Genomic DNA, 25,771 nt, shown 5'->3' on the forward strand with positions numbered 1-25,771 from the left:
CCTGACAGGGCTGTTAGCTCTGTAACGTTAAAGATAAGAGCCCAGTCATACAGTATTCTGGGTCAGGGCCTCATCGGGGAGAAACACCAGGAGAAGTGCTGACAGTGCAGCATTGCCAGAAGAAGACTAAGCAGCACGGGCAGGTCACTCAGAATGTGGCGGCTTGTAACATGGGTGGATGTTCTTGAGACCAGGGCAAAATGGTTTAGAGGTTCCAGTACTGGAGCAGGACTGAGCAGAGATGATGCCGAGGGACAGGAGAGCACGGTCCATCCTGGAAGCGAGCTTAGTGAAAGACAAGGAAAGATAGGGACAGAGGAGAAATTGTCCAATGGTAACCCTGGTGTTGATGCTGGAGAGAATACGTATGCGCTGTGTAGCAGAAGCAGTAAAGTTAATAGTTCAAGCGTTGAAATGGATTGTGACTCTGTTTATTCTTCATTCTCTGAAGAGTTTGTGCAGTGCAGTGCGGGAAGTCCTGAGGGGGAGCTGGAGAACATGACAGGTAACGGAACGGAAACCTGTGATTTGTATGTAACGGGTGGCCAGGGTGTGCTAGAGATTTTTTTACCTCAGCCACGACTTCCACCCTGGTGTTCCATCACACTGGCACCTAATGAGTTAAGTCCAAGTGGGTGTTATCAGATAGCAGCTTGCAAAGAGAAAAAAAGGGCATGCCCCAGTGAAAGCCATCTGATAACACCCACTTAAATAAAGTTAACTCCTTAGGTCCCAATACTAGGATTGCTAATATCTCCACAATGGAGAGGTAAAACAAAAAAACTAACTAAAAAGTTTTATTCTGCAGCTGCTGTTACATCGTGTGTCCAGCTTAACGTGAAAAGTCTAGTTAAAGATGTTCTTTAAAGGCTACAGGATCGTGAATGCCCCTCCCCACTGACCACCACACTGAGGAATGAAGTGGTGGTCAAACATGGTTGACACTTTTCCAATATGCTCCATAGAGAGCTCGACTTTTTCCATTGGTCACATCAAGATTGAATAGAGCATTAGTGTGCATGCTTGTCCATCACTCCAATCTTCTCCGCATGGTGATCAACATTTACAGAAATAAACACTTGAAATAGATCACACTGTGTGTAATGCCTCTATATAATATATGAGATTCACTTTTTCTATTGACGAACTGAAATAAATTAACTTTTTGATGATGTTCTAATTTTGTGAGAAGCACCTGTGTATATAAAAATCAGCACAGAAGTTTAGATTTTATTCCAGGAATATCATAGTGTTTAAAGGGAGTGGCCACTACGTTTTTTTATTAAAACATGTTTTCGCTTCTTCAGACATTGCCCAGCTCTCCTGTTCTCATAATGATCTGCAGTGCCCCAGAGTCCTGGTCGTTGCAGTAATGTCGCTCTTCCACCAGGGGGAGTCATATTACGTCTGATGGTACTAAAGGAGTTCACCTTGCCAGGTATCACAAGTCACACACTACACTTCACACTCCAGTCCACCAGGGGGAGCAAAGGTTCTATTTACTAGGCCACTCCTCACACACGGGTAAAACTGGTGGGTTGGATAGGAAGTTAGTCAGAAGCTACCTGGGTTAGACCCAGAGAAGACCTGTCAGGCAGACAGGGGGAGAAGGAGGAACATCTGAGCTGCAGACAGAGGGTCCCTGTCAGGGGTGGGATCCTGACAGAGGCCAAGCAAGAGATAGAACGTTACGGAGCTGCGCCTGCACCTCATTGCGGCAGCTGTTGTGGATTCTGTTTGTGGGCTCCCTCTGGTGGTTACTGCTGGTACTGGGTGACTTTGGTGGGTTGCGGCCTTTGGTTTCCACCTGTCCATCAGAGGCTGGGTGTTTCCTATTTTACCTGGCCTTTCTGTCATTTCCTTGCCGGCTATCAATGTATTCAGATGTGCTCTGTTTGGTTCCTGCCTACCTGCTCCCAGATCTTTCAGGATAAGCTAAGTGCTGATTTTCAGTTGTTTGGTTTTTTGTCCAGCTTGCTTATTATGTCTCTATGCTAGCTGGTAGCTCTAGTGGACTGAGGTTCTCCCCATGTGCCATGAGTTGGCACATGGGTTCTTGTAATCTCAGGATGGTTTTTTGATTAGGGTTTTTTGCTGACCGCTCAGACCCCTTTTGTATCGTTCTGCTTTCTAGTTTACAGCGGGCCTCTATTTGCTAAACCTATATATATCATCTCTATGTGTGTGCCTTCCTCTCATTTCACCGTCAATACATGTGGGGGGCAACTATACCTTTTGGGGTTCGTTCCTCTGGAGGCAAGTGAGGTCTTTATTTTCTCTGCAGTACTAGTTAGCTCTTAGGCTGGTGCGTGGCGTCTAGAACCAACGTAGGCACGCTCCCTGGCTATCTCTAGTTGCGTTTGTCAGGCGTAGGGCAGCGGTCAGCCCAGGTTCCATCACCCTAGAGCTCGTCCGTTATATATTTGTACCTTGCTTGTCCTGTGCTATCCCTAGCCATTGGGATTCATGACAGTATAGCCGGCCCACAAAGTGTTAATTGTTTGGGCTGAAGCAGGAGAAAAAGAAGTGTTTAAGGGAAATTTTTTTTTTTTTTTTTTTTTTCCCTTCAGAGTTTTGCTGCCTAGCCCTTAATTGCTGTCTAGCTGCTTCTTACCTCCTCTTAACCCTTGAATGGCTCTGATCTTAGCTGTTTAACATGGATGTCCAGAGTTTGGCTTCCAGCCTGAGTAATCTCGCGGCAAAAGTTCAAAACATACAGGATTTTGTTGTTCACACTCCCATGTCTGAACCTAGAATTCCTATTCCAGAGTTCTTCTCTGGAGATAGATCTACCTTCCTGAATTTCAGGAACAATTGTAAATTGTTTCTTTCTTTAAAATCTCGCTCCTCTGGAGACCCTGCTCAACAGGTCAGGATTGTAATATCTTTCCTGCGGGGCGACCCTCAGAATTGGGCATTTGCATTGGCACCAGGGGATCCTGCATTGCTCAGTGTGGATGCGTTTTTTCTGGCATTGGGATTGCTCTATGAGGAACCCAACCTGGAGATTCAGGCTGAAAAGGCTTTGTTAGCCCTCTCTCAGGGGCATGATGAAGCGGAAATATATTGTCAAAAATTTCGGAAATGGTCGGTGCTTACTCAGTGGAATGAGTGCGCCCTGGCTGCAAACTTCAGAAATGGTCTTTCTGAGGCCATTAAGGATATTATGGTGGGGTTCCCTACGCCTACAGGTCTGAATGAGTCTATGGCTATGGCCATACAGATTGATCGGCGTTTGCGGGAGCGCAAACCCGTGCACCAGTTGGCGGTGTCTTCTGAACAGGCACCTGAGACTATGCAATGTGATAGAATTCAGTCCAGAAGTGAACGGCAAAATTATAGGCGGAAAAATGGATTGTGTTTTTATTGTGGTGATTCAGCTCATGTTATATCAGCATGCTCTAAACGCACAAAAAAGCTTGATAAATCTTTTGCCATTGGTACTCTGCAGCCTAAGTTCATTTTGTCTGTGACTCTGATTTTTTCACTGTCTTCCATTTCCGTTGATGCCTATGTGGATTCGGGCGCTGCCCTGAGTCTTATGGATTGGTCATTTGCTAAACGCTGCGGTTTTAGTCTGGAGCCTCTGGAAGTTCCTATTCCTCTGAAGGGAATTGACTCTACACCATTGGCTATGAATAAACCGCAGTACTGGACACAAGTGACCATGCGCATGACTCCCGTTCATCAGGAGGTGATTCGCTTCCTTGTACTGTATAATTTACATGATGTACTAGTGCTGGGGCTGCCATGGTTACAAACTCATAATCCTGTCCTGGACTGGAAAACAATGTCTGTGTTAAGCTGGGGATGTCAGGGGGTTCATGATCATGCACCTCCGATTTCAATCGCTTCATCTACTCCTTCTGAGATCCCTGAGTTTTTGTCTGACTATAGGGATGTTTTTGAGGAGCCTAAGCTCAATTCGCTCCCTCCTCATAGAGATTGTGACTGTGCTATAGAATTGATTCCTGGCAGTAAGTTCCCTAAGGGTCGTTTATTTAATCTGTCACTGCCAGAGCATACTGCTATGCGGAATTATATTAAGGAGTCCTTGGAAAAGGGACATATTCGTCCATCTTCGTCCCCTCTGGGAGCAGGTTTTTTTTTCGTGGCAAAAAAAGATGGTTCCCTGAGGCCTTGTATAGATTATCGCCTTCTGAATAAGATTACAGTCAAATATCAGTATCCATTGCCATTATTGACTGACTTGTTTGCTCGCATTAAGGGGGCTAGGTGGTTCACTAAGATAGATCTTCGCGGTGCGTATAATCTGGTGCGGATAAAACAAGGTGATGAGTGGAAAACCGCATTTAATACGCCTGAGGGCCATTTTGAGTATTTGGTAATGCCTTTTGGACTCTCCAATGCTCCGTCAGTCTTTCAGTCCTTTATGCACAATATTTTCCGTGAATATCTGGATAAGTTTATGATTGTGTATTTGGATGATATTTTGGTGTTTTCTGATGACTGGGAGTCTCATGTTCTACAGGTTAGGAAGGTGTTTCAGGTTCTGCGGGCCAATTCTCTGTTTGTGAAGGGCTCAAAGTGTCTCTTCGGAGTCCAGAAGATTTCTTTTTTGGGGTACATTTTTTCTCCTTCTACTATTGAGATGGATCCCGTCAAGGTTCAGGCAATTTGTGACTGGACACAACCTACATCTGTTAAGAGCCTACAGAAGTTCTTGGGGTTTGCTAATTTTTATCGTCGGTTCATTGCAAATTTTTCCAGTATTGTTAAACCTTTGACTGATTTGACTAAAAAGGGTGCTGATGTTGCTAATTGGTCTCCTGCGGCTGTGGGGGCCTTTCAGGAACTTAAGCGCCGGTTTTCTTCTGCTCCTGTGTTGTGTCAACCAGATGTTTCACTTCCTTTTCAGGTTGAGGTTGATGCTTCCGAGATTGGAGCGGGGGCGGTTTTGTCACAGAGAAGTTCTGATGGCTCGGTGATGAAGCCATGTGCATTCTTCTCTAGAAAATTCTCGCCCGCCGAGCGCAATTATGATGTGGGTAATCGGGAGCTTTTGGCCATGAAGTGGGCATTTGAGGAGTGGCGTCATTGGCTTGAGTGTGCTAAACATCGTGTGGTGGTCTTGACTGATCACAAGAATCTCATTTACCTTGAGTCTGCCAGGCGTTTGAATCCTAGACAGGCTCGTTGGTCGTTGTTTTTTTCTCGTTTCAATTTCGTGGTTTCATACCTGCCAGGTTCAAAGAATGTGAAGGCAGATGCTCTTTCCAGGAGTTTTGTGCCTGACTCTCCTGGAGATTCTGGGCCTACTGGTATCCTTAGGGATGGGGTAATATTGTCCGCCGTATCCCCAGACTTGCGACGTGCATTGCAGGAGTTTCAGGTGGATAAACCGGATCGTTGTCCACCAGAAAGACTGTTTGTTCCGGATGATTGGACCAGTAGAGTCATCTCCGAGGTCCATTCTTCTGTGTTGGCTGGTCATCCTGGAATATTTGGTACTAAAGACTTGGTGGCCAGGTCTTTTTGGTGGCCTTCCTTGTCTAGGGATGTGCGTACCTTTGTGCAGTCTTGTGAAGTGTGTGCTCGAGCTAAGCCTTGCTGTTCTCGGGCCAGTGGGTTGTTGTTATCCTTGCCCATCCCGAAGAGGCCTTGGACGCACATTTCCATGGATTTTATTTCTGATCTCCCGGTTTCACAGAAAATGTCCGTTATCTGGGTTGTGTGTGACCGCTTTTCTAAGATGGTTCATTTGGTGCCCTTGCCTAAGTTGCCTTCCTCCTCTGAGTTGGTCCCTTTATTTTTTCAGAACGTGGTTCGTTTGCATGGGATTCCGGAGAATATCGTTTCTGACAGGGGATCCCAGTTTGTGTCTAGATTTTGGCGGACATTTTGTGCCAAGATGGGCATTGATTTGTCTTTCTCGTCTGCATTCCATCCTCAGACGAATGGCCAGACGGAGCGAACTAATCAGACCTTGGAAACTTATTTGAGGTGTTTTGTTTCTGCTGACCAAGATGACTGGGTTGCTTTTTTGCCACTGGCCGAATTTGCTCTTAATAATCGGGCTAGTTCTGCCACGTTGGTCTCTCCTTTTTTTTTGTAATTCGGGGTTTCATCCTCGTTTTTCCTCTGGTCAGGTGGAGTCTTCGGATTGTCCTGGAGTGGACGTGGTGGTGGACAGGCTACATCAAATTTGGAATCAGGTGGTGGACAATTTGAAGTTATCTCAGGAGAAGACTCAGCAGTTTGCTAATCGCCGTCGCCGCGTGGGTCCCCGACTTCTTGTTGGGGATTTGGTGTGGTTGTCTTCTCGTTTTGTCCCTATGAAGGTCTCTTCTCCTAAGTTCAAGCCTCGGTTCATCGGTCCTTATAGGATCTCGGAGATTCTTAACCCTGTATCTTTTCGTTTGGATCTCCCAGCATCGTTTGCTATTCATAATGTGTTCCATCGGTCGTTGTTGCGGAGGTATGAGGTGCCCGTTGTTCCTTCGGTTGAGCCTCCTGCTCCGGTGCTGGTGGAGGGAGAATTGGAGTATGTTGTTGAGAAGATCTTGGATTCTCGTGTTTCCAGACGCAAACTCCAGTATTTGGTTAAGTGGAAGGGTTATGGTCAGGAGGATAATTCCTGGGTGGTCGCCTCCGATGTTCATGCGACTGATTTGGTCCGCGCCTTCCATAGAGCTCACCCTGATCGCCCTGGGGGTTCTCGTGAGGGTTCGGTGACCCCTCCTCAAGGGGGGGGTACTGTTGTGGATTCTGTTTGTGGGCTCCCTCTGGTGGTTACTGCTGGTACTGGGTGACTTTGGTGGGTTGCGGCCTTTGGTTTCCACCTGTCCATCAAAGGCTGGGTGTTTCCTATTTTACCTGGCCTTTCTGTCATTTCCTTGCCGGCTATCAATGTATTCAGATGTGCTCTGTTTTGTTCCTGCCTACCTGCTCCCAGATCTTTCAGGATAAGCTAAGTGCTGATTTTCAGTTGTTTGGTTTTTTGTCCAGCTTGCTTATTATGTCTCTATGCTAGCTGGTAGCTCTAGTGGACTGAGGTTCTCCCCATGTGCCATGAGTTGGCACATGGGTTCTTGTAATCTCAGGATGGTTTTTTGATTAGGGTTTTTTGCTGACCGCTCAGACCCCTTTTGTATCGTTCTGCTTTCTAGTTTACAGCGGGCCTCTATTTGCTAAACCTATATATATCATCTCTATGTGTGTGCCTTCCTCTCATTTCACCATCAATACATGTGGGGGGCAACTATACCTTTTGGGGTTCGTTCCTCTGGAGGCAAGTGAGGTCTTTATTTTCTCTGCAGTACTAGTTAGCTCTTAGGCTGGTGCGTGGCATCTAGAACCAACGTAGGCACGCTCCCTGGCTATCTCTAGTTGCGTTTGTCAGGCGTAGGGCAGCGGTCAGCCCAGGTTCCATCACCCTAGAGCTCGTCCGTTATATATTTGTACCTTGCTTGTCCTGTGCTATCCCTAGCCATTGGGATTCATGACAGGCAGCATCCTAAGAAAGGACACGAAGCGAAGTATATTGTGGAGAGTGAGAAACGAGATCACAGCACAAGGAGATAATACCGGGAGGAGTTCTGCCTCAAGATCGGCAACATCCTTCTGAGGCGCGTAGCTGGAACACCGAGGGAGTAATAGGCTCTACGCATTACTTCAGAGACCGGCAGGACAGTGAATTCCAAGTTGGCTGCCCGACCTTAATACCTATGAAGACACGGAGGCAAATTGTGGGAGAGGGGCGTCTCTAGGGTCCCTATAAAATAGCTCCAGGCCTACCCCATCATATGGGTTGTCCTATCCATATCATCTGGGGGACAGAGAGAGAGAGAACATCAGAAACATCCAAGAGAGTTGTGAGGACTATCCCGTGGTGCTCAGCAGGGAGGTACTACAACACACAGGCACTAGTAGGAAGGCTACTGATTTCCACCTGCGCAAGGGAGCTCTGGATGTGCCTTCAGACCGGCCGGACTCTGCCAGCCCTGTGATCAGTGCTCGGGACTGTGGATGCTGAAGTCTTCAGTAAAAGGTAAAGAGACTGCAACCTTGTTTTCTCGTTATTCATTGCGCCTTACATCGTCCACCATCACCACCTACTCATCTGGGAAGCCCTGGGGTTACACTTCACCTGTGGGAAGGTATACCATCCAGCTGCCATAACATCACCCCAGCGGACCCCTAAGCAGCGTCGGTCACCCTGACCGAATACCACAGGTGGCGTCACGAACACCGTACAAACTTCACCTTTAATTGGACGCCCCTCAAAGGGCCACGGACCGGGTCGGGCCACCGTGACATCTCCAGAACCGAGAGGGAAGGACCCGGTACCGAGTACCCCATTGCCCTTAACGTGGGGGCGCTCCAGATCACTGGTTGAGGATCATGTGACCAAGTTTGTCCATCAGTCTCCTCCAATTGAAGAGAATCTCTCCCGCGTGCAGTGTTTACAATTGGAGGAGCTGATGGACACTTCTGGTCACATGTTATTGTATTAGCGGTCATTGACAGAACAGAAAAGCTGTGTAGTCTCGGAGAAAGCAGGATAACCTGTAATGCTTATATATTAATGAGTGCTACAAATCATGTCTCCAACACATTTGCTGAAATAAAGATAAAGTGGACATCCCCTTTAACCCCTTCATGACAGCCTGCGGCCATTAGCCTGTTAAGTGTCGATCTCTGACAGCAGTTTTAACATGCGCCGGCAGTGGGGCACGTCATTCCATCCATCGGCACACCCGTGATGTGATCACATGGTGCCGATAAGTTGCCATGATAGCAAAGGGTCTGCTGAAGACCCCGATGCTTGTCATGACAATCCTCCTGTGAAAGCCAACCCGTGGCTGGCGTTCATAGGAGATTGTGATTTTTGCTATACATAGCAGTGGTGATGCTATGCATAGCACAAGCGATCAGATGATTGCAGCTTCAAGTCCTTTAAGGGGACTTTTAACTAAAGTAAAAAGTTTTAAAAAAATGTTTTTAAGAGTATGAAAAACATAAACAATCACAAAATTTCAAATCTCCCCTCTTTTTCCCCATTAAAAATTGAACAATTACAAAAAATACACATACAGTGGGTACGAAAAGTATTCAGACCCCTTCAAATTTTTAACTCTTTGTTTCATCGCAGCCATTTGGTAAATTCAAAAAAGTTCATTTTTTTCTCATTAACCCCTTAAGCCCCAAGGGTGGTTTGCATGTTAATGACCGGGCCAATTTTTACAATTCTGACCACTGTTCCTTTATGAGGTTATAACTCTGGAACGCTTCAATGGATCTTGGTGATTCTGACATTGTTTTCTTGTGACATATTGTACTTCATGTTAGTGGTTAGTTCTTTCCTTGACATTACTTGAGTTTGTTTGTGAAAAAAAAATGGAAATTTGGTGAAGATTTTGAAAATGTTGCACTTTTTCTACTTTGAATTTTGATGCCCTTAAATCACAGATATATGTCACACAAAGTACTTAATAAATAACATTTCCCACATATCTACTTTACAGCACAATTTTGGATCCCAGGTGTTTCATAGGAATTTTTGGAATGTTTAAAAAAAAAGGAACATTTAATTTTTTTTTCACAAGAAATTTACTTCTGATCCAATTTGTTTTATTTTACCAAAGGTAACAGGTGAAATTGGACACCAAAAGTTGTTGTACAATTTGTCCTGAGTACGCTGATACCCCATATGTGGGGGTAAACCACTGTTTGGGCGCATGGCAGAGCTTGGAAGGGAAGGAGCGCAGTTTGATTTTTCAATGCAAAATTAGCTGGAATTGAGATCGGACGCTATGTCGCGTTTGGAGAACCCCTGATGTGCCTAAACAGTGGTAACCCCCCCAAAGTGACACCATTTTGGAAAGTAGACCCCCTAAGGAACTTATCTAGATGTGTGGTGAGCACTTTGAACCCCCAAGTGTTTCACTAAAGTTTATAATGCAGAGCCGTGAAAACAAAAAATCTTTTTTTCTTACAAAAATTATTTTTTAGCCCCCAGTTTTGTATTTTCCCATGGGTAACAGGAGAAATTGGACCCCAAAAGTTATTGTCCAATTTGTCCTGAGTACGCTGATACCCCATATGTGGGAGTAAACCACTGTTTGGGCGCACGGCAGAGCTCAGAAGGAAGGAGCACCGTTTTACTTTTTCAGCGCAGAATTGTATGGATTGAGATCGGACGTCATGTTGCATTTGCAGAGCCCCTGGTGTGCCTAAACAGTGGAAACCCCCCAATTCTAACTCCAACCCTAACCCCAACACACCCTTAAGCCTAATCCCAACCCTAACCACACCCCTAACCCCAACACACCCCTAACCTCAATCCCAACCCCAACACACCCCTAACCCTAACATGCCCAAGAGTGTCCCAAAGGAAGCCTCTCCTCAGTGCAAGACATATGAAAGCCCGCTAAAAAACACATGAAGGATTCCCTGACTATGAGACTGATGAGATGAAGATAGACATTTTTGGTGATAATTCTAAGCGGTGTGTGTGGAGAAAACCACTACATTACAATGAAACCCTGCAAAGTGCCCTGGAAGAAGCTGCACCTCCTATACATAGAACAACTCGGCACAGACGGCGACAACCGTGGCACACGCTGCAAACACGTTTCCTGCAGCGGTGCTCCAGGTGCGCCGAACGTCTGTGGAGAAAATCTAATCTGCCCGAAGATTTCATCCATTATAAGTTCATGTTAAAAACATACAACTCTGCCCTTCACCTCTCCAAACAAACCTATTTCAACACCCTCATCACCTCGCTGTCCAATAACCCTAAACGTCTCTTTGACACTTTCCGGTCCCTACTCAACCCAAGAGAGCAGGCCCCAACCACAGATCTCCACGCTGACGATCTGGCCAATTACTTCAAAGAAAAAATTGACCACATTCGACAGGAAATCATTTCCCAATCTCTTCATACCAAGCACTGTCCTCCCTCCCCCACTGCATCTAGTTCACTCTCTGACTTTGAACCAGTTACAGAAGAAGAAGTAAGCAGGCTCCTTGCATCTTCTCGCCCGACCACTTGCACCAGCGACCCCATTCCGTCGCATCTCCTCCAGTCCCTTTCCCCGGCTGTCACCTCTCACCTAACAAAAATATTCAACCTTTCCCTCACTTCCGGTATTTTTCCCTCCTCATTTAAGCATGCCATCATACATCCACTACTTAAAAAACCCTCCCTCGATCAAAATTGTGCCGCTAATTATAGACCTGTCTCTAATCTTCCCTTCATCTCTAAACTCCTGGAACGCCTGGTCCACTCCCGTCTTACCCGCTATCTCTCAGATAATTCTCTTCTCGACCCTCTTCAATCTGGTTTCCGCTCTTTACACTCTACTGAAACTGCCCTCACTAAAGTCTCTAATGACCTACTAACAGCTAAATCTAATGGTCACTATTCCATGCTAATTCTCTTGGATCTCTCCGCAGCATTCGACACTGTGGATCATCAGCTCCTCCTCACTATGCTCCGCTCCATCGGCCTCAAGGACACCGTTCTCTCTTGGTTCTCCTCCTATCTCTCTGGCCGATCCTTCACTGTTTGTTTTGCTGGTTCCTCCTCCTCTCACCTTCCCCTTACTGTTGGGGTTCCTCAAGGATCAGTCCTAGGCCCCCTCCTCTTCTCTTTGTATACTGCCCCTATTGGACAAACAATCAGTAGATTTGGTTTCCAGTACCATCTCTATGCTGACGACACCCAATTATACACTTCTTCTCCTGTTATCACGCCGACCTTTTTAGAAAACACCAGTGATTGTCTTACCGCTGTCTCTAACATCATGTCCTCCCTCTATCTGAAACTGAACCTGTCAAAAACTGAACTCCTCGTGTTCTCTCCCTCTACAAACCTACCTTTGCCCGACATTGCCATCTCTGTGTGCGGTTCCACCATTACTCCAAAGCAACATGCCCGCTGCCTTGGAGTCATCCTTGATTCCGAGCTTTCATTCACCCCCCACATCCGATCACTGGCTCGCTCTTCTTATCTGCATCTCAAAAACATTTCCAGAATTCGCCCTTTTCTTACTTTCGACTCTGCAAAAACTCTTACTGTCTCACTTATTCATTCTCGTCTGGACTATTGTAACTCTCTACTAATTGGCCTACCTTTTACCAGACTCTCCCCGCTCCAATCTGTCCTGAATGCTGCTGCCAGGATCATATTCCTCGCCAACCGTTACACCGATGCCTCTACCTTGTGCCAGTCATTACACTGGCTACCCATCCAATCCAGAATCCAGTACAAAACTACTACCCTCATCCACAAAGCACTCCATGGCTCAGCACCACCCTACATCTCCTCTCTGGTCTCAGTCTACCAACCTACCCGTGCCCTCCGCTCTGCTAATGACCTCAGGTTAGCATCCTCAATAATCAGAACCTCCCACTCCCGTCTCCAAGACTTTACACGTGCGGCGCCGATTCTTTGGAATGCACTACCTAGGTTAATACGATTAATCCCCAATCCCCACAGTTTTAAGCGTGCACTAAAAACTCATTTGTTCAGATTGGCCTACCGCCTCAACGCATTAACCTAATTATCCCTGTGTGGCCTATTAATAAAAAAACAACAACATAATCACGTTCCTTCATCATGTTCTCATACACTTTATGCAGTTAATAGCCTCTGTGTCTGTACTGTTACATACTTAGGCAGTTAACTGGTTCATGCAGCTTTACATGAACACCCGAGCCTTACACTATGGCTGGTCCAAATAACTAAAGCAATTGTTACCATCCACCTCTTGTGTCTCCCCTTTTCCTCATAGATTGTAAGCTTGCGAGCAGCAGGGCCCTCATTCCTCCTGGTATCTGTTTTGAACTGTGATTTCTGTTATGCTGTAATGTCTGTTGTCTGTATAAGTCCCCTCTATAAGTTGTAAAGCGCTGCGGAATATGTTGGCGCTATATAAATAAAATTATTATTATTATTATTATTATTAAAACCAGGCACTGCTCATCACCTGCCCAATACAATCCCAACAGTGAAACATTGTGGTGGCTGCATCATGCTGTGGGGGTGTTTTCCAGCTGCAGGGACAGGACAACTGGTTGCCATTGAAGGAAACATGAATGTGCCCAAGTTCAGAGATATCCTGGATGAAAACCTCTTCCAGAGTGCTCTGGACCTCAAACTTGACCAAAGGTTCACCGTCGAAGAAGACAACAACGCTAAGCACACGGCTAAAACAATGGAGTGGCTTCAGAACAACTCTGTGACCATTCCTGACTGGCCCAGCCAGAGCCCTGACCGAAACCCAATTGAGTATCTCTGGGGAGACCTGAAAATGGCAGGATCTGCAAGGAAGAATGGCCGAGGATCCCCATATCCAGGTGTGAAAAATCATTCCCAAGAAGACTCATGGCTGTACTAGCTTATTATTATTATTATTATTATTATTATTATTCTCAATACTGAGCAAAGGGGCTGAATACTTATGACCATGTGATATTTGTTTTTCTTTTTTAATAAATTTGAAAAAATTTCTACATTTGTTTTTTTTTTCACTCAAGATGGGGTGCAGAGTGTACATTAATGAGAAAAAAATGAATTTTTTTGAATTTACCAAATGGCTGTAACGAAACAAAAAGTGAAAAATTTTAAGGGGTCTGAATACTTTCCGTACCCACTGTATGTGGTATCCCTGCAATAAGAGGCCATCAATACATCATATCTACCTTAAAATGGTGCCAATTAAAAATGTTGGTTAAGGGTGTAAAAAATAAGCCCTCACCCAGTCTCAGATTGTGAAAATTGAAAGAGCTACAAGTCTTGGAAAATGGCGGCAAAATTAAATTTCTTTTTTCAAATTTCCAGAGTTTTTCTTCATCTTTAAAAAAACTATACATGTTTGATATCTGCGTAATTGTACTGGCCTGGAGAATCATATTGCCAGGTTAGATTTACCGTATAATGAACATGGTAACTAAAAAAAAAAAAAAATCTGTGAAATTGCACTTTTTTTGCAATTTCAACGGACTTGGAATTTTTTTCCTGCTTTCTCGTGCATCACATTGTGTATTATTCAAAAGTACAACTCGCCCCACAAAAAACAACCCCTGATATGGCAATGTGGGTGGAGATATAAAAAAGTTATGGCTCTTAGAAGAAGGAAGGGGGGATGGGAACAAAAAAAAATAAAAAAAAATGGAAAATTGCCCGGTTGTGAAGGGGCGATGAATGCTGGCCCATTGCATGGATTTTGTGTCATCATATACAATTAATAATTAAAAATTGATGATTTTTTTTATGGAGACAACCACTTTATTCAGTTTTAAATATACAGGCAATGACGGGAAAAGTTCAAGCCAAAATTTCTACATCACGAAAATTAGATACTTAACAGAACTCTAAAAACAACATTGTAAATGAATCGTAAAACTTTAGTCCAAGAGAACACGGTCATGTCCCGGGCAGATCTCCGGTCAGATCACTACGTTCTGAAACGTGCCCTGTACAGTGAACCTTTATTCTGTTATTGTCATTGTCATTTCAGGGAAAATAAAGCTTTAGTGTAACCGGCTCGAGCGTCTCTTCTACTGTACATTGACTCCTTACCGCGAGCCAGAATTATACATTTTTACACAGACACGACTGTTTGGAAGCCAAGTTTTCTTACATAACCCAGAAGAATGGAATGATATCAGTTTGTTCAGCTAGCGTCTCATTCATCTAAATTATACGGAAGTGATGCCGATGTTCCCTAGTTATATTATAGTGATTTAGGAATCATTAATTTTAGTTTAACCCTAAAACCCATGCACAATAAATTGAGAGCAATTAGCCTCCGGAGATAGTCCGAAATACTAGAATTTGTTAGCAATTTCTCCATCTTCAAGATAGTGATATGAATGTAGAATAATCGCTTGTAGGACATGAACGGTGCAAGATTCCTCTTCTAGGCACAGATGTGTCTGCCATTACCAATTTTTCTTGAGGAGTATCACAAAACCATATTTTTTCCAAAGCTGGTCATCTTGTGCCAAGGAAAGATAAAAAAGGACAGATCTGTATGACCAGGATACATTCTCTTGGCGCCCAAGGCAAAGCTTTTCATGAAATATTCTACCAGTTTTGATCCATGACAGTCGGTCTCGTCCCTCCATCTTCCCCAATCCCTAGCCCTTTATTAAAAATAGCTATCATCCATTTCTTTTTGTTTACTCCTCAAAGTTGTCACTTCTGTGGCCAAATACACCAACTATCCTTCATCCTGCACAAGTAGAAAAAGTGCTTGCCTCAATGAAAAGCCGAACAGAACTGGAAATAAACTAGACAGAGGGTTCTGCTCTATAAGAGTACTACTGAGAGTGATTTCAATATTCAGGTATTTCTTCCCCTCCCCTCTGTATAATGCCATTATTTTGATAGCCATAAGTTAGGGTTGCGGACCTAAAAAGTGTGCCCCAACATTGAACAAGTTCCCCTCAAGTCCTATTGAATTCAAATAAAACTGTTCATGCATTTGGGAAAGTGCTTCATAACATTACAGCATGGATTAAAATGCTTCATTACTTTACAGCATGGAAAAAAGTGCTTCATGACATTACGGCATGGGGAAGTGCTTCATGACTTTACGGCATAGGAGAAAGTACTTCATGACATTACGGCATGGGGGAAGTGCTTCATGACTTTATAGCATGGAGTAAAGTGCATCATTTCTTTACAGCATGGGGCAAAGTGCTTCATGACTTTATTGCATAGACGAAAATGCTTCATGACTTTATGGCATTGGGAAAGTGCTTCATAACTTTTCAGCATAGGAAAAAGTGCTTCATGGCTTTACAGCATAGGAGAAATTGCTTTGTGACTTTATGACATGGGAGAAAGTGCCTCATGACTTTACCGCATGGAGTAAAGTGTTTCATAAATTTACAGCATGGGGCAAAGTGCTTCATGACTTTATGGTATAGGAGAAAATGCTTCATGACTTTATGGCATGGGGAAAGTGCTTCATAACTTTACAGCATGGGAAAAAGTGCTTCATGACCTTACAGCATGGGAGAAAGTGCTTGATGACTATACGGCATGGGGAAGTGCTTCATGACTTTACAGCATGGAATAAAGTGCTTCATTACTTTACGGCATGGGGAAAGTGCTTCATGACTTTACAGCATGGAGAAAAGTGCTTCATTGTTTTATGACATGGGGAAAGTGCCTCATGATTTTATGTCATGGGGAAAGTACTTCATAACTTTACAGTATGGGGAAGTGCTTCATGACTTTATGGCATGGGGAAGTGCTTCATGACTTTATGGCATGGGTATGGTGTTTTGTAATTTGATTTCTTAATGTTGGCTTTGTATAGGCCACGTATTGGAGTTCGCATTGGCTTACCAACACATCTACACTCACCGGCCACTTTATTAGGTACACCATGCTAGTAACGGGTTGGACCCCTTTTGCCTTCAGAACTGCCTCAATTCTTCGTGGCATAGATTCAACAAGGTGCTGGAAGCATTCCTCAGAGATTTTGGTCCATATTGACATGATGGCATCACACAGTTGCCGCAGATTTGTCGGCTGCACATCCCAAAGATGCTCCATACAATGCAGGATGGATCCATGCTTTCATGTTGTTTACGCCAAATTCTGACCCTACCATCCGAATGTCGCAGCAGAAATCGAGACTCATCAGACCAAGCAACCTTTTTCCAATCTTCTACTGTCCAATTTCGATGAGCTTGTGCAAATTGTAGCCTCAGTTTCCTGTTCTTAGCCGAAAGGAGTGGTACCCGGTGTGGTCTTCTGCTGCTGTAGCCCATCTGCCTCAAAGTTCGACGCACTGTGCGTTCAGAGATGCTCTTAGGCCTACCTTGGTTGTAATGGGTGGCGATTTGAGTCACTGTTGCCTTTCTATCAGCTCGAACCAGTCTGCCCATTCTCCTCTGACCTCTGGCATCAACAAGGCATTTCCGCCCACAGAACTGCCGCTCACTGGATTTTTTTTCTTTTTCGGGCCATTCTCTGTAAACCCTAGAGATGGTTGTGCGTGAAAATCCCAGTAGATCAGCAGTTTCTGAAATACTCAGACCAGCCCTTCTGGCACCAACAACCATGCCTCGTTCAAAGGCACTCAAATCACCTTTCTTCCCCATACTGATGCTCGGTTTGAACTGCAGGAGATTGTCTTGACCATGTCTACATGCCTAAATGCACTGAGTTGCCGCCATGTGATTGGCTGATTAGAAATTAAGTGTTAACAAGAAGTTGGACAGGTGTACCTAATAAAGTGGCCGGTGAGTGTATAACATATGTGATAGCACAATCTATAAGGTCTCTAATGAGGAAAGGTTAATTTGAGACCTCATTCATAGCATCACTTTGGCTTAGACTTCGTAATAGACTGATCTTCGAGGGTCTACTGAGAGCTTAGAAGTGATTTCAGATTCCTTGATCTTCTACATGTTCTTTTTGGCTTATTAGGAAAGATTTCTCAATGTTTCAGTATAACACTTTGTATTTCTTTATCTGCATTATTGAATCTTGTAATCAAATTGTAATTCCTCTTTCAGACTACCAATCCTGCATAGATAGGATTTTCTTTTTTGCTAAAAGAATCTTAGTTTTTGAAGAAGTCCCTTAACTAGGCCTATTGGGTATTGTTTCTGTCTAAATTTTTACTTGAGGATCTATGCTTGATCTTTGACGTCTACAAGCGTTGTCCATTTTTTGGTTATTTTTTGGAATCGATTAAAGGGAATATTATTTAATCACAGCTTGTGATGTGTGCTATTGGACATAGTGTAACTACTGCTATCAACTGCCTTGAAATGGGTTTTTGTGACAAACCCTATTCCATATGAGAGATAGATGATTTGATTTCCAGGATTTTTATCCATCGGCTAAGTCATCTGTGACTACTGGATGGGAGGCCTGCAAATTTTCTTACCTACCGGCATTCCCAGCTCTGACACATTCTGTTGTGTGTGTCAAGCCACGATGATGACGTTGTGTCAGCCCGGTTACTCAAAAGAAGAGGCGGGAATGTCATGAGGTAAGGACATTCGCTGTGGTGTCTTCCAGAAGTCACTGACCTTGCGGTTGGTCCTGAGTACTGCCAATCGATTCTTCCATCTTTATTCAATACGTGATATTTTTATATCCCCCCAATTTTTTCTGTTGAAATGTAGATCTAAATCATTAGTACTAAGCTCTTTGACAAAAGATTGAGCCTTGAAGGTAGTTCCCTTCTAAAAAACAAATAGATTGTGTAGATGTCTTCTAAAATACTTGATATATCTATCGTATTGTGGCTTGTGGACAATGAGGGGACAAACACCTTCTGTGCTTCGCACTTTTTTCATATGTGATGATGACAGAAGTTTTCATCACGACCTGATGAAGAGGCCAGTCCGGTCTTGAAACACGTTGTCAATAAAATTTTGGATAGTTTCAACCAGTGTGTGACAAGACCCAATGGAGGGTTGGTCAGCGGACTGCGCAAGACACACACACAATGGGATGGAAATGGGGAGAGGAAGGCCCTACTGATAGGGAAATGGGGGATGGTCACCACCTGAGCTCAAACCTGAGCCTGTCCCTGCACTCCCCTAATGCCCTAAATGGGTCCTTCCCCCCCCCACCGCCATCAGGAACCTCATCCCTTGCTGTCACCTAGCACTGCCCTGGATAGTGCACTGGCCGGCAAGGGGTGCTAGCCTTTCCACTGCAGATAGTATCACACAGGGGACAGTGATAAACATGAAATGGACAAGGAGAAAACACCACACTTAGTTTCCTGACTCCGCTGCCAAACTCCACATCACAGAAGCCGGACTCCAAACTCCAGAAACAGCAGACACCATTGCAAGGCTGGTCTCCATAGAGAAACTCTATCACCAACAGTCAGCTGATGCATCAGGTGACCATTTAAAGGATGGTGGGAGTGGTCACCACCCACATCAGCAGACCTAGCAACTCTGCAACTGCAGTAGATTGCCATAGAGAGAAAAACTGACATTAACCCCCGCTGGTCCTGAATGGAAAAAAGCTGCATTTAAAACAGAGTGGAACCAGAGCTGCCAAAATTCCAAAAATGGATCGTGACACAGTGGGGCTATCCACTTATCGTTTTTCTTCACGATCCACCATTGCTATGGAAATTCCATTAATTGACCGATTTTGATGAAGTGCTGCCTCATTAAAGGACTATCACTGTTCTCGATCGAGTTGTGCCTATCCATTTGTACAACTCGATACGGTGAGCAAGGAGCCTAAAAGTGGGGTGACTACTTATCCTATTTTGTGAACATACTATTTTATGGGAGCGCTGCTCTTCCTTTTTATCTTTTAGAGTCCTACCATACAACTACCTAACTGTCTTATTCTCAATGTACTGTACTTCTCGTTTTTGGGGATCCAAGAACCTAGAATGCTCATATGAAGAAGTCCATCTAAAGGCTCCCCTACTCATTAAACTAATGTTCATTGGACCTATTACCGATGGTTTTGGCTGATGGTCTAATGTATATTGGGGCGTTGGCCAACTGATTTTCGGGGATGTCGATCACGCATGTCCAATTTAGGACTGCCAATCACACTGATATCCCGAGGATAAACCACCAGCCGACATATCAGTTGGCGTCTTTCTCATAGAGAAACCAAGAGTGTCAGTTTATGGGAGAGTTGACTAAGATGACTGTCAGCCAAATGATTGGCCAAGTCATCGTTCAACCGAGAGCCATCTAATGTGTGTGGCCGACTGAAACAGACATTTTTTCCTGCTTTGGGACAGGAAATGTTGTATAATTCTCATCAGTTTCCATTATTAATTTCATCGAATCTGTATTTTTACCCCGGCGATGCAGATAGTAACTGGGAATACACTGTTTATTTAATAGTGCACGCATTTATATTATTCTACACAGTGACACACAGTATTACTTACTGAGACTGGGCTTGTGACAGATTCCCAGTTTGTCTCCGATGCTGCAGGCGGAAAATCATTCTGAAAGGAAAGGAAAAAGAATTTAAACAAAAGCTGCGGCAAGGGATAAAATCTCCACTGTTAGATATGAATAGCCTTTCTGGCAATCAGACTCGGCTGCTATAAAAGTCCATGAAATAACAGGATTGCTAGTAATGAAGCTCCACTGAGAGATAGGAGATAAATTAATGCGATCTTACCTGATTTTTACATAATTGCATTTTGTGCTTTGTAAAAAAAACATAACTCCTACCAAGAGATTAGGGGAAAAATACACAATTTGTATATAGGATGAATGGCTATAACTTGGCCTGCTCAAATATCACTTCTTTTCATGGCAAATAAAACCCTGAATATTAAAGTGAAGCTATCATTAAGATCAAACCCCCAGACTGAATATTTGGACATGCAGGTATTTGAATGCAAATTCAATTGACAACTTTATATCTTCTATCTGTTGTTGCATTTCTGAGAAATTTGTGTTTAAATTCTTATGAAAATTAGGCATTAAGTACCCTGGGTGTGACAGAGCATTTCCTGAGTCTATGTCTCCCTAGGTTGTTTCCCTGCCCAGCACCAGTCTCTTTAGCTTTCTTGATAGCTCACTGTCAATGTGACATCAGGTGCCAGGCAAGGAATTCAGACAGAGAGCTATCGCTGAATTTAAAATCACTGGGGCTGCGCAGGGACTCAACATCGAGAGGCAGAGGCTCGAGAAGGGCTCTGGAATCCTTAGAGAATTTATTTTAAAGTGATAATTTCTCAGGAATGCAGCAACAGATAAACGATATAAAGGTGTCAGTGAATTTAGCTTTTAAAAGTCTGCATGACTACTTATGTAGTTTGGGGTATTTATCTTACTGACGGATTCCCTTTCAATGTTAATTATTGGATTCCCTGATATTTTATATTCTATTCTTTTGGTGTAGCATTATCATTATCACTCACTTTGAATGGGTGTCACCATATTGCATCTTAGCACTGCTACATAATTATGACAATGCTTACTTAAAGGGTTTGTCTGCTCTTCAGCGACAAATCTGCAGTCACTTTATGTGACTATAGACTTCAGGATCCTTAAATCGAACGCACTATGAGGATTCTCTGCTGGCGGCGCCAAGAGTGGCAGACTCTTGACCGCAAGTATGTGATTTGCACATGTGCAGTCACATGCTGACTAGACTGTTTACAGCTTTGCTCAATGCAGTGGATTGAGCAAGGCCGGACAAGACTAGTCGGAATCACATACTTGAGATCACATGACTATCCTCACAGCCTGCAGTGCACGGGATGTGAGGACTTACAAATCTGAAGTCACATAGAGACTGGGAAACTTCTTTAACTTAATGATTTATTACCCCGAACTTCTTAGGATATGAAATCATTATCAAATTGGTAGCGGATAATTCAACTGAAACCCTCACCGATCAGTTGATCAGAACACCACAGCGCCGTTCACTGTGTAGTGGTCATTTTCTGGTATTGCAGCTTAGCTCCTAAATGTAGTCTAAGCCGCAGTACCTGGGAATGACCACTAGTCACTGGAGGCATTGTACTGTTCAGGCTCTGTACATTGTGTAAATACGGCTGCAGTAAAAGCTGTAGGCATCTGATAAGTGGGGGGGGTAATGGGTGATCTGACATTTGTGACTTATCTCAAGGATGGGTCATCAATATACAAGTCCAGGACAATCCCTTTAATGTGAAATAATCCTTCCATCTTGGGTTCAATTATTTCATGCGGTGCTGCTGTGCAGGATTATGTCATCCCAGGTGAAGATATAGATAAATATATTTTTTCCAAATATAAAAGGAGAGTTTTCATCATCATGAATTGGTAAAATTGCAAACAAGTAATTTTGTAATTTACCTCTCATTAAACATCCTCTCCACTCTCAGAAAAAGGATGGATGTTTTAATCTATGGTTTATTGCTCATTGTCTAGGTTAACAGCCAGTCTCGAGGGCGAGGAGTGCGAGCTTACAAGCTCTTAGCTAGGGACCGGGGTCAATCAGATGTCAGTGATTTTTCAACAGCGTTTGAATGACAAAACCAGGAGTGGAACATAAAGAGAAAAAACACAACTGAAAAATTGACACCTATTCTATATTTTGGAGACACTGCTGAATTTGGTATAGAAACACTGATGAAAAATCACTGTCTGAATGCGCCCTTATAGAGCTTGTAAGCGCTGCTCCGAAGCTGCTGGATCTATGCCCCTATACACCTCTGACGCTGCAGTGTGCACAATTCAGGCCAATGGCTCCACATGACTCTGGCCAGAATTATCAATCATCAGGGCGTAAAGATCGCGATTGCAGAGGGTGCAACCACAACCAGGTCCATGCGGGAAGGGGGCCCACCAATGCCGGTAAATATTTCAGCTGAATTTGCGTTTGAGGACAGACATTCAGCTGAAATGTATTGTGGCACAGAGACCAGTTGGATCCCTGCACTGCAACGCACACCGCCGGCCAATCAGAGTGAGGGAGCTGACATAAGCAGGCTGCACATGGCAGCGACGGCCCATAATAGGCACGCCGATGTCAGCCGCCGGCCTCTGCGCCTGCTAGAGACAAGGACGCAGCGTGACATGGGAGTGGGGGAGGGGGAGTAGAAGGTTTCTGTATTTTTATGGGCTAGAGAATAGCAGCAGAGGGTAAACATATATGCCAGGACGGAACCCAGAATGGGGGATATATACACCAGGATGGGAATACAGTATATATACCAGGATGGGGAATATATACCGGGATGGAGAATTATATATATACTAGCTATTGAACCCGTTCTACGCCCGGGTGGCGAGCATTTATATTGGTATATGGTCTCCATCCTGGTATGTGCTGCTCCCATCTTGCTCTCCCATCCTGTCATGTGGTGCTCCCATCCTGCGCCCCCATCCTGTCATGTGCTGCTCCATCCTGTGCCCCCATCCTATCATGTGCTCCCATCCTGCACCCCCATCCTGTCATGTGCTCCCATCCTGCGCCCCCATCCTGTCATATGCTGCTCCATCCTACACCCCCATTCTGTCATATGTGTGCCCCCATTCTGTTTTGTGCTGCTCCCATCCTGTGCCCCCATTGTGTCATGTGCTGCTCCCATCCTGTCATGTGCTCCCATCCTGCGCCCCATCCTGTCATGTGTGCGCCCCCATTCTGTCATGTGCTGCTCCCATCGTGCGCAATCATTCTGTCATGTGCTGCTCCCATCCTGTCATGTGCTCCCATCCTGCACCCCCATCCTGTCATGTGTGCACCCCCATTCTGTCATGTGCTGCTCCCATCGTGCGCAATCATTCTGTCATGTGCTGCTCCCATCCCGCGCCCCCATTCTGTCATGTGCTGCTCCCATCCCGCGCCCCCATTCTGTTGTAATGTGCTGCACCCATTCTGCCTGTTCCTGTTTCCATTCTGCCATATGTTGCTCCCATCTTTCTCTCTCCGGCTCTACTGCCCGAGTGCGGCTGTGCTGAGTGCGGGCGGCTGTGCTGAGTGCGGGCGGCTGTGCTGAGTGCGGGCAGCTGTGCGTGGCGGTGCTGAGTGCGGGCGGCTGTGCGTGGCGGTGCTGAGTGCGGGTGGCTGTGCTTGGTGGTGCTGAGTGCGGGCAGCTGTGCGTGGCGGTGCTGAGTGCGGGCGGCTGTGCGAGGCGGTGCTGAGTGTGGGCGGCTGTGCGTGGCAGTGCTGAGTGCGGGCGGCTGTGCGTGGCGGTGCTGAGTGCAGGCAGCTGTGCGTGGCTGTGCTGGGCGCCGAGTGCTGGGGGCCTGAGCAGGCGGGGACACCGGCGCGCTGTGGGGGTCAGGTGCCGGAGTCGCCGCTAGCTCAGGCCCCCGGCACTTGCTATATTTACCTGTCCTCCGTTCCATCGATGCGCGCTGCTCTATCCTCCACATCCTCTGGCTGTGACTGTTCAGTCAGAGGGCGGCGCACATTAAGCGCGTCATCACGCCCTCTGAACTGAACATCACAGGCAGAGGATGTGGAGGATGGAGCAGAGCGCATCGATGGAACGGAGGACAGGTAAATATTGCATACTCACCCTGCTGGCTCGTCCCTGCTTCTCCGTTGGAGATCGCGGTGTGCATTCAGTGCTTACGCATACCGCGATCTCCTGGGAGCGTCACTCTGTGGGGTCCAGACTGCGCCGGCGCTTGCGCTTGCGCAGTCTATAAAGGCTTCAGACAGAGTGACGCTCCCAGCGTTATATTATAGATATATATACACTGTGTTCCAAATTATTATGCACATAGAGTTTAGGAGTGATAAGGTTAGAATTTTTTTGTCTGTCATTTAAACTCATTGATGGTGATGTGTGTCAGGGCTCTTTATATCACTGAAAGCAATTGCAGATACCTGTGCAAATTAGTTTGGCAGGTGTGTCCAAATAGAGGCAAGACTACTTAAGAAGGCTGTTCCACATTATTAAGCAGCCTACATTTTTTGCCAAAATGGGAAAGAAAAAGGATGTGTCGGCTGCTGAGAAGCAACAAATTGTGGAGTATTTAGGTCAAGGCATGACTACAATCAACATTGCCAAGACACTTCATCGTGATCATCGCACAATCAAGAAGTATGTAGCTGATTCCCAGCACACACGTGTGTGTGCTGATAAGGAAAAATTGAGGACTCTTTCCAACAGGCAATTGTGTAAGGTTAAAAGAGCAGCTGCAAAAATGTCTGGTCGTAGCAGTAGACAAGTTTTTGAAGCTGCTGGTGCCTCGAACGTCCCCAGAACAACAAGATGCAGGGTCCTTCAGAGGTTTGCAGCTGTGCGTAAGCCATCCTGTCGACCACCTCTATCCACTGCAACAAGCAGAAACGGCTCAAGTGGGCCAAACGATACATGAAGACTGACTTCCAAACTGTTTTGTTCACCGATGAGTGCCGTGCAATGCTCGATGGTCCAGATGGATGGAGTGGAGGATGGACACCCCATGAAAACACGGCTAAGGCGCCAACAAGGAGGAGGTACAGTAATGTTTTGGGCTGGAATCATGGGGAGAGAGATTGTCGGCCCCTTTATGATCCCTGAAAGGGTAAAGATGAACTCCATAATCTATGTGGAGTTTCTAAAACAACACTTCCTGCCATGGTTCAAGAGGAGGAACCGTGCTTTCCGCAGCAAGATCATTTTCATGCATGATAATGCACCGTCTCATGCTGCAAAAAACACATCTGCATCTCTGGCTGCTATGGGCATAAAAGAGGACAAATTATGGTGTGGCCACCATCTTCCCCTGACCTCAACCCCATTGAGAACCTCTGGAGCATCATCAAAAGGAGTGTCTATGATGGCGGGAGGCAGTTCACATCTAAGCAACAGTTCTGGGGGGGTATTCTGTCCACATGCAAAACAATTGAAGCAGAAACCATCCAAAGACTGACAAATTCAATGGACGAGAGAGTTCAGAAGCTTCTTTCGAACAAGGGGTCCTATGTGCAAATGTAACATCACCTAGAATAAAGTTTTCACTTGAAAACTGTTTGATTTCATTTTGTAAGAAGCTGATAATGCTTATAACTTCACAATTCACCATTTTTTTGTTCAAAATAAAAAAAAAAAGGTTGAAAACTCTGCTGTGCATAATAATTTGGAACATGCATGTTGGGTGTTTATTTTTTTTAAAAAGATACTGTTTTCATAGGCAGTTTGTTCCAAAACATTGCAATTATACTAGAATAGTAGATGACCGGAAAATAACAATGACTGCAATTCAGATAGGTAATTTAGAGAAAATATGAGGAAATATTATTTGCACAATAATTTGGAACACAGTGTATATATATATATATGTATATATATATATATATATATATATATATATATATATATATATATATATATAT

At 44.7% G+C, this 25,771-nt stretch overlaps 1 protein-coding gene across 1 annotated transcript in view; it reads right to left on the reverse strand.

Annotated features, from left to right (window-relative positions):
• The window catches only part of PDGFD (platelet derived growth factor D), a 261,577-nt gene that overhangs the window by 25,882 nt on the left and 209,924 nt on the right, over nucleotides 1-25,771 (reverse strand). The window contains exon 4 of the mRNA XM_077298513.1: nucleotides 19,884-19,943. Within this exon, the coding sequence (XP_077154628.1) occupies nucleotides 19,884-19,943 (60 nt within the window). The remainder of the gene's footprint in view (nucleotides 1-19,883; nucleotides 19,944-25,771) is intronic.

Source organism: Ranitomeya variabilis, chromosome 3 (genome assembly GCF_051348905.1).
Source record: "Ranitomeya variabilis isolate aRanVar5 chromosome 3, aRanVar5.hap1, whole genome shotgun sequence".
Lineage (NCBI taxonomy): Eukaryota > Metazoa > Chordata > Amphibia > Anura > Dendrobatidae > Ranitomeya > Ranitomeya variabilis.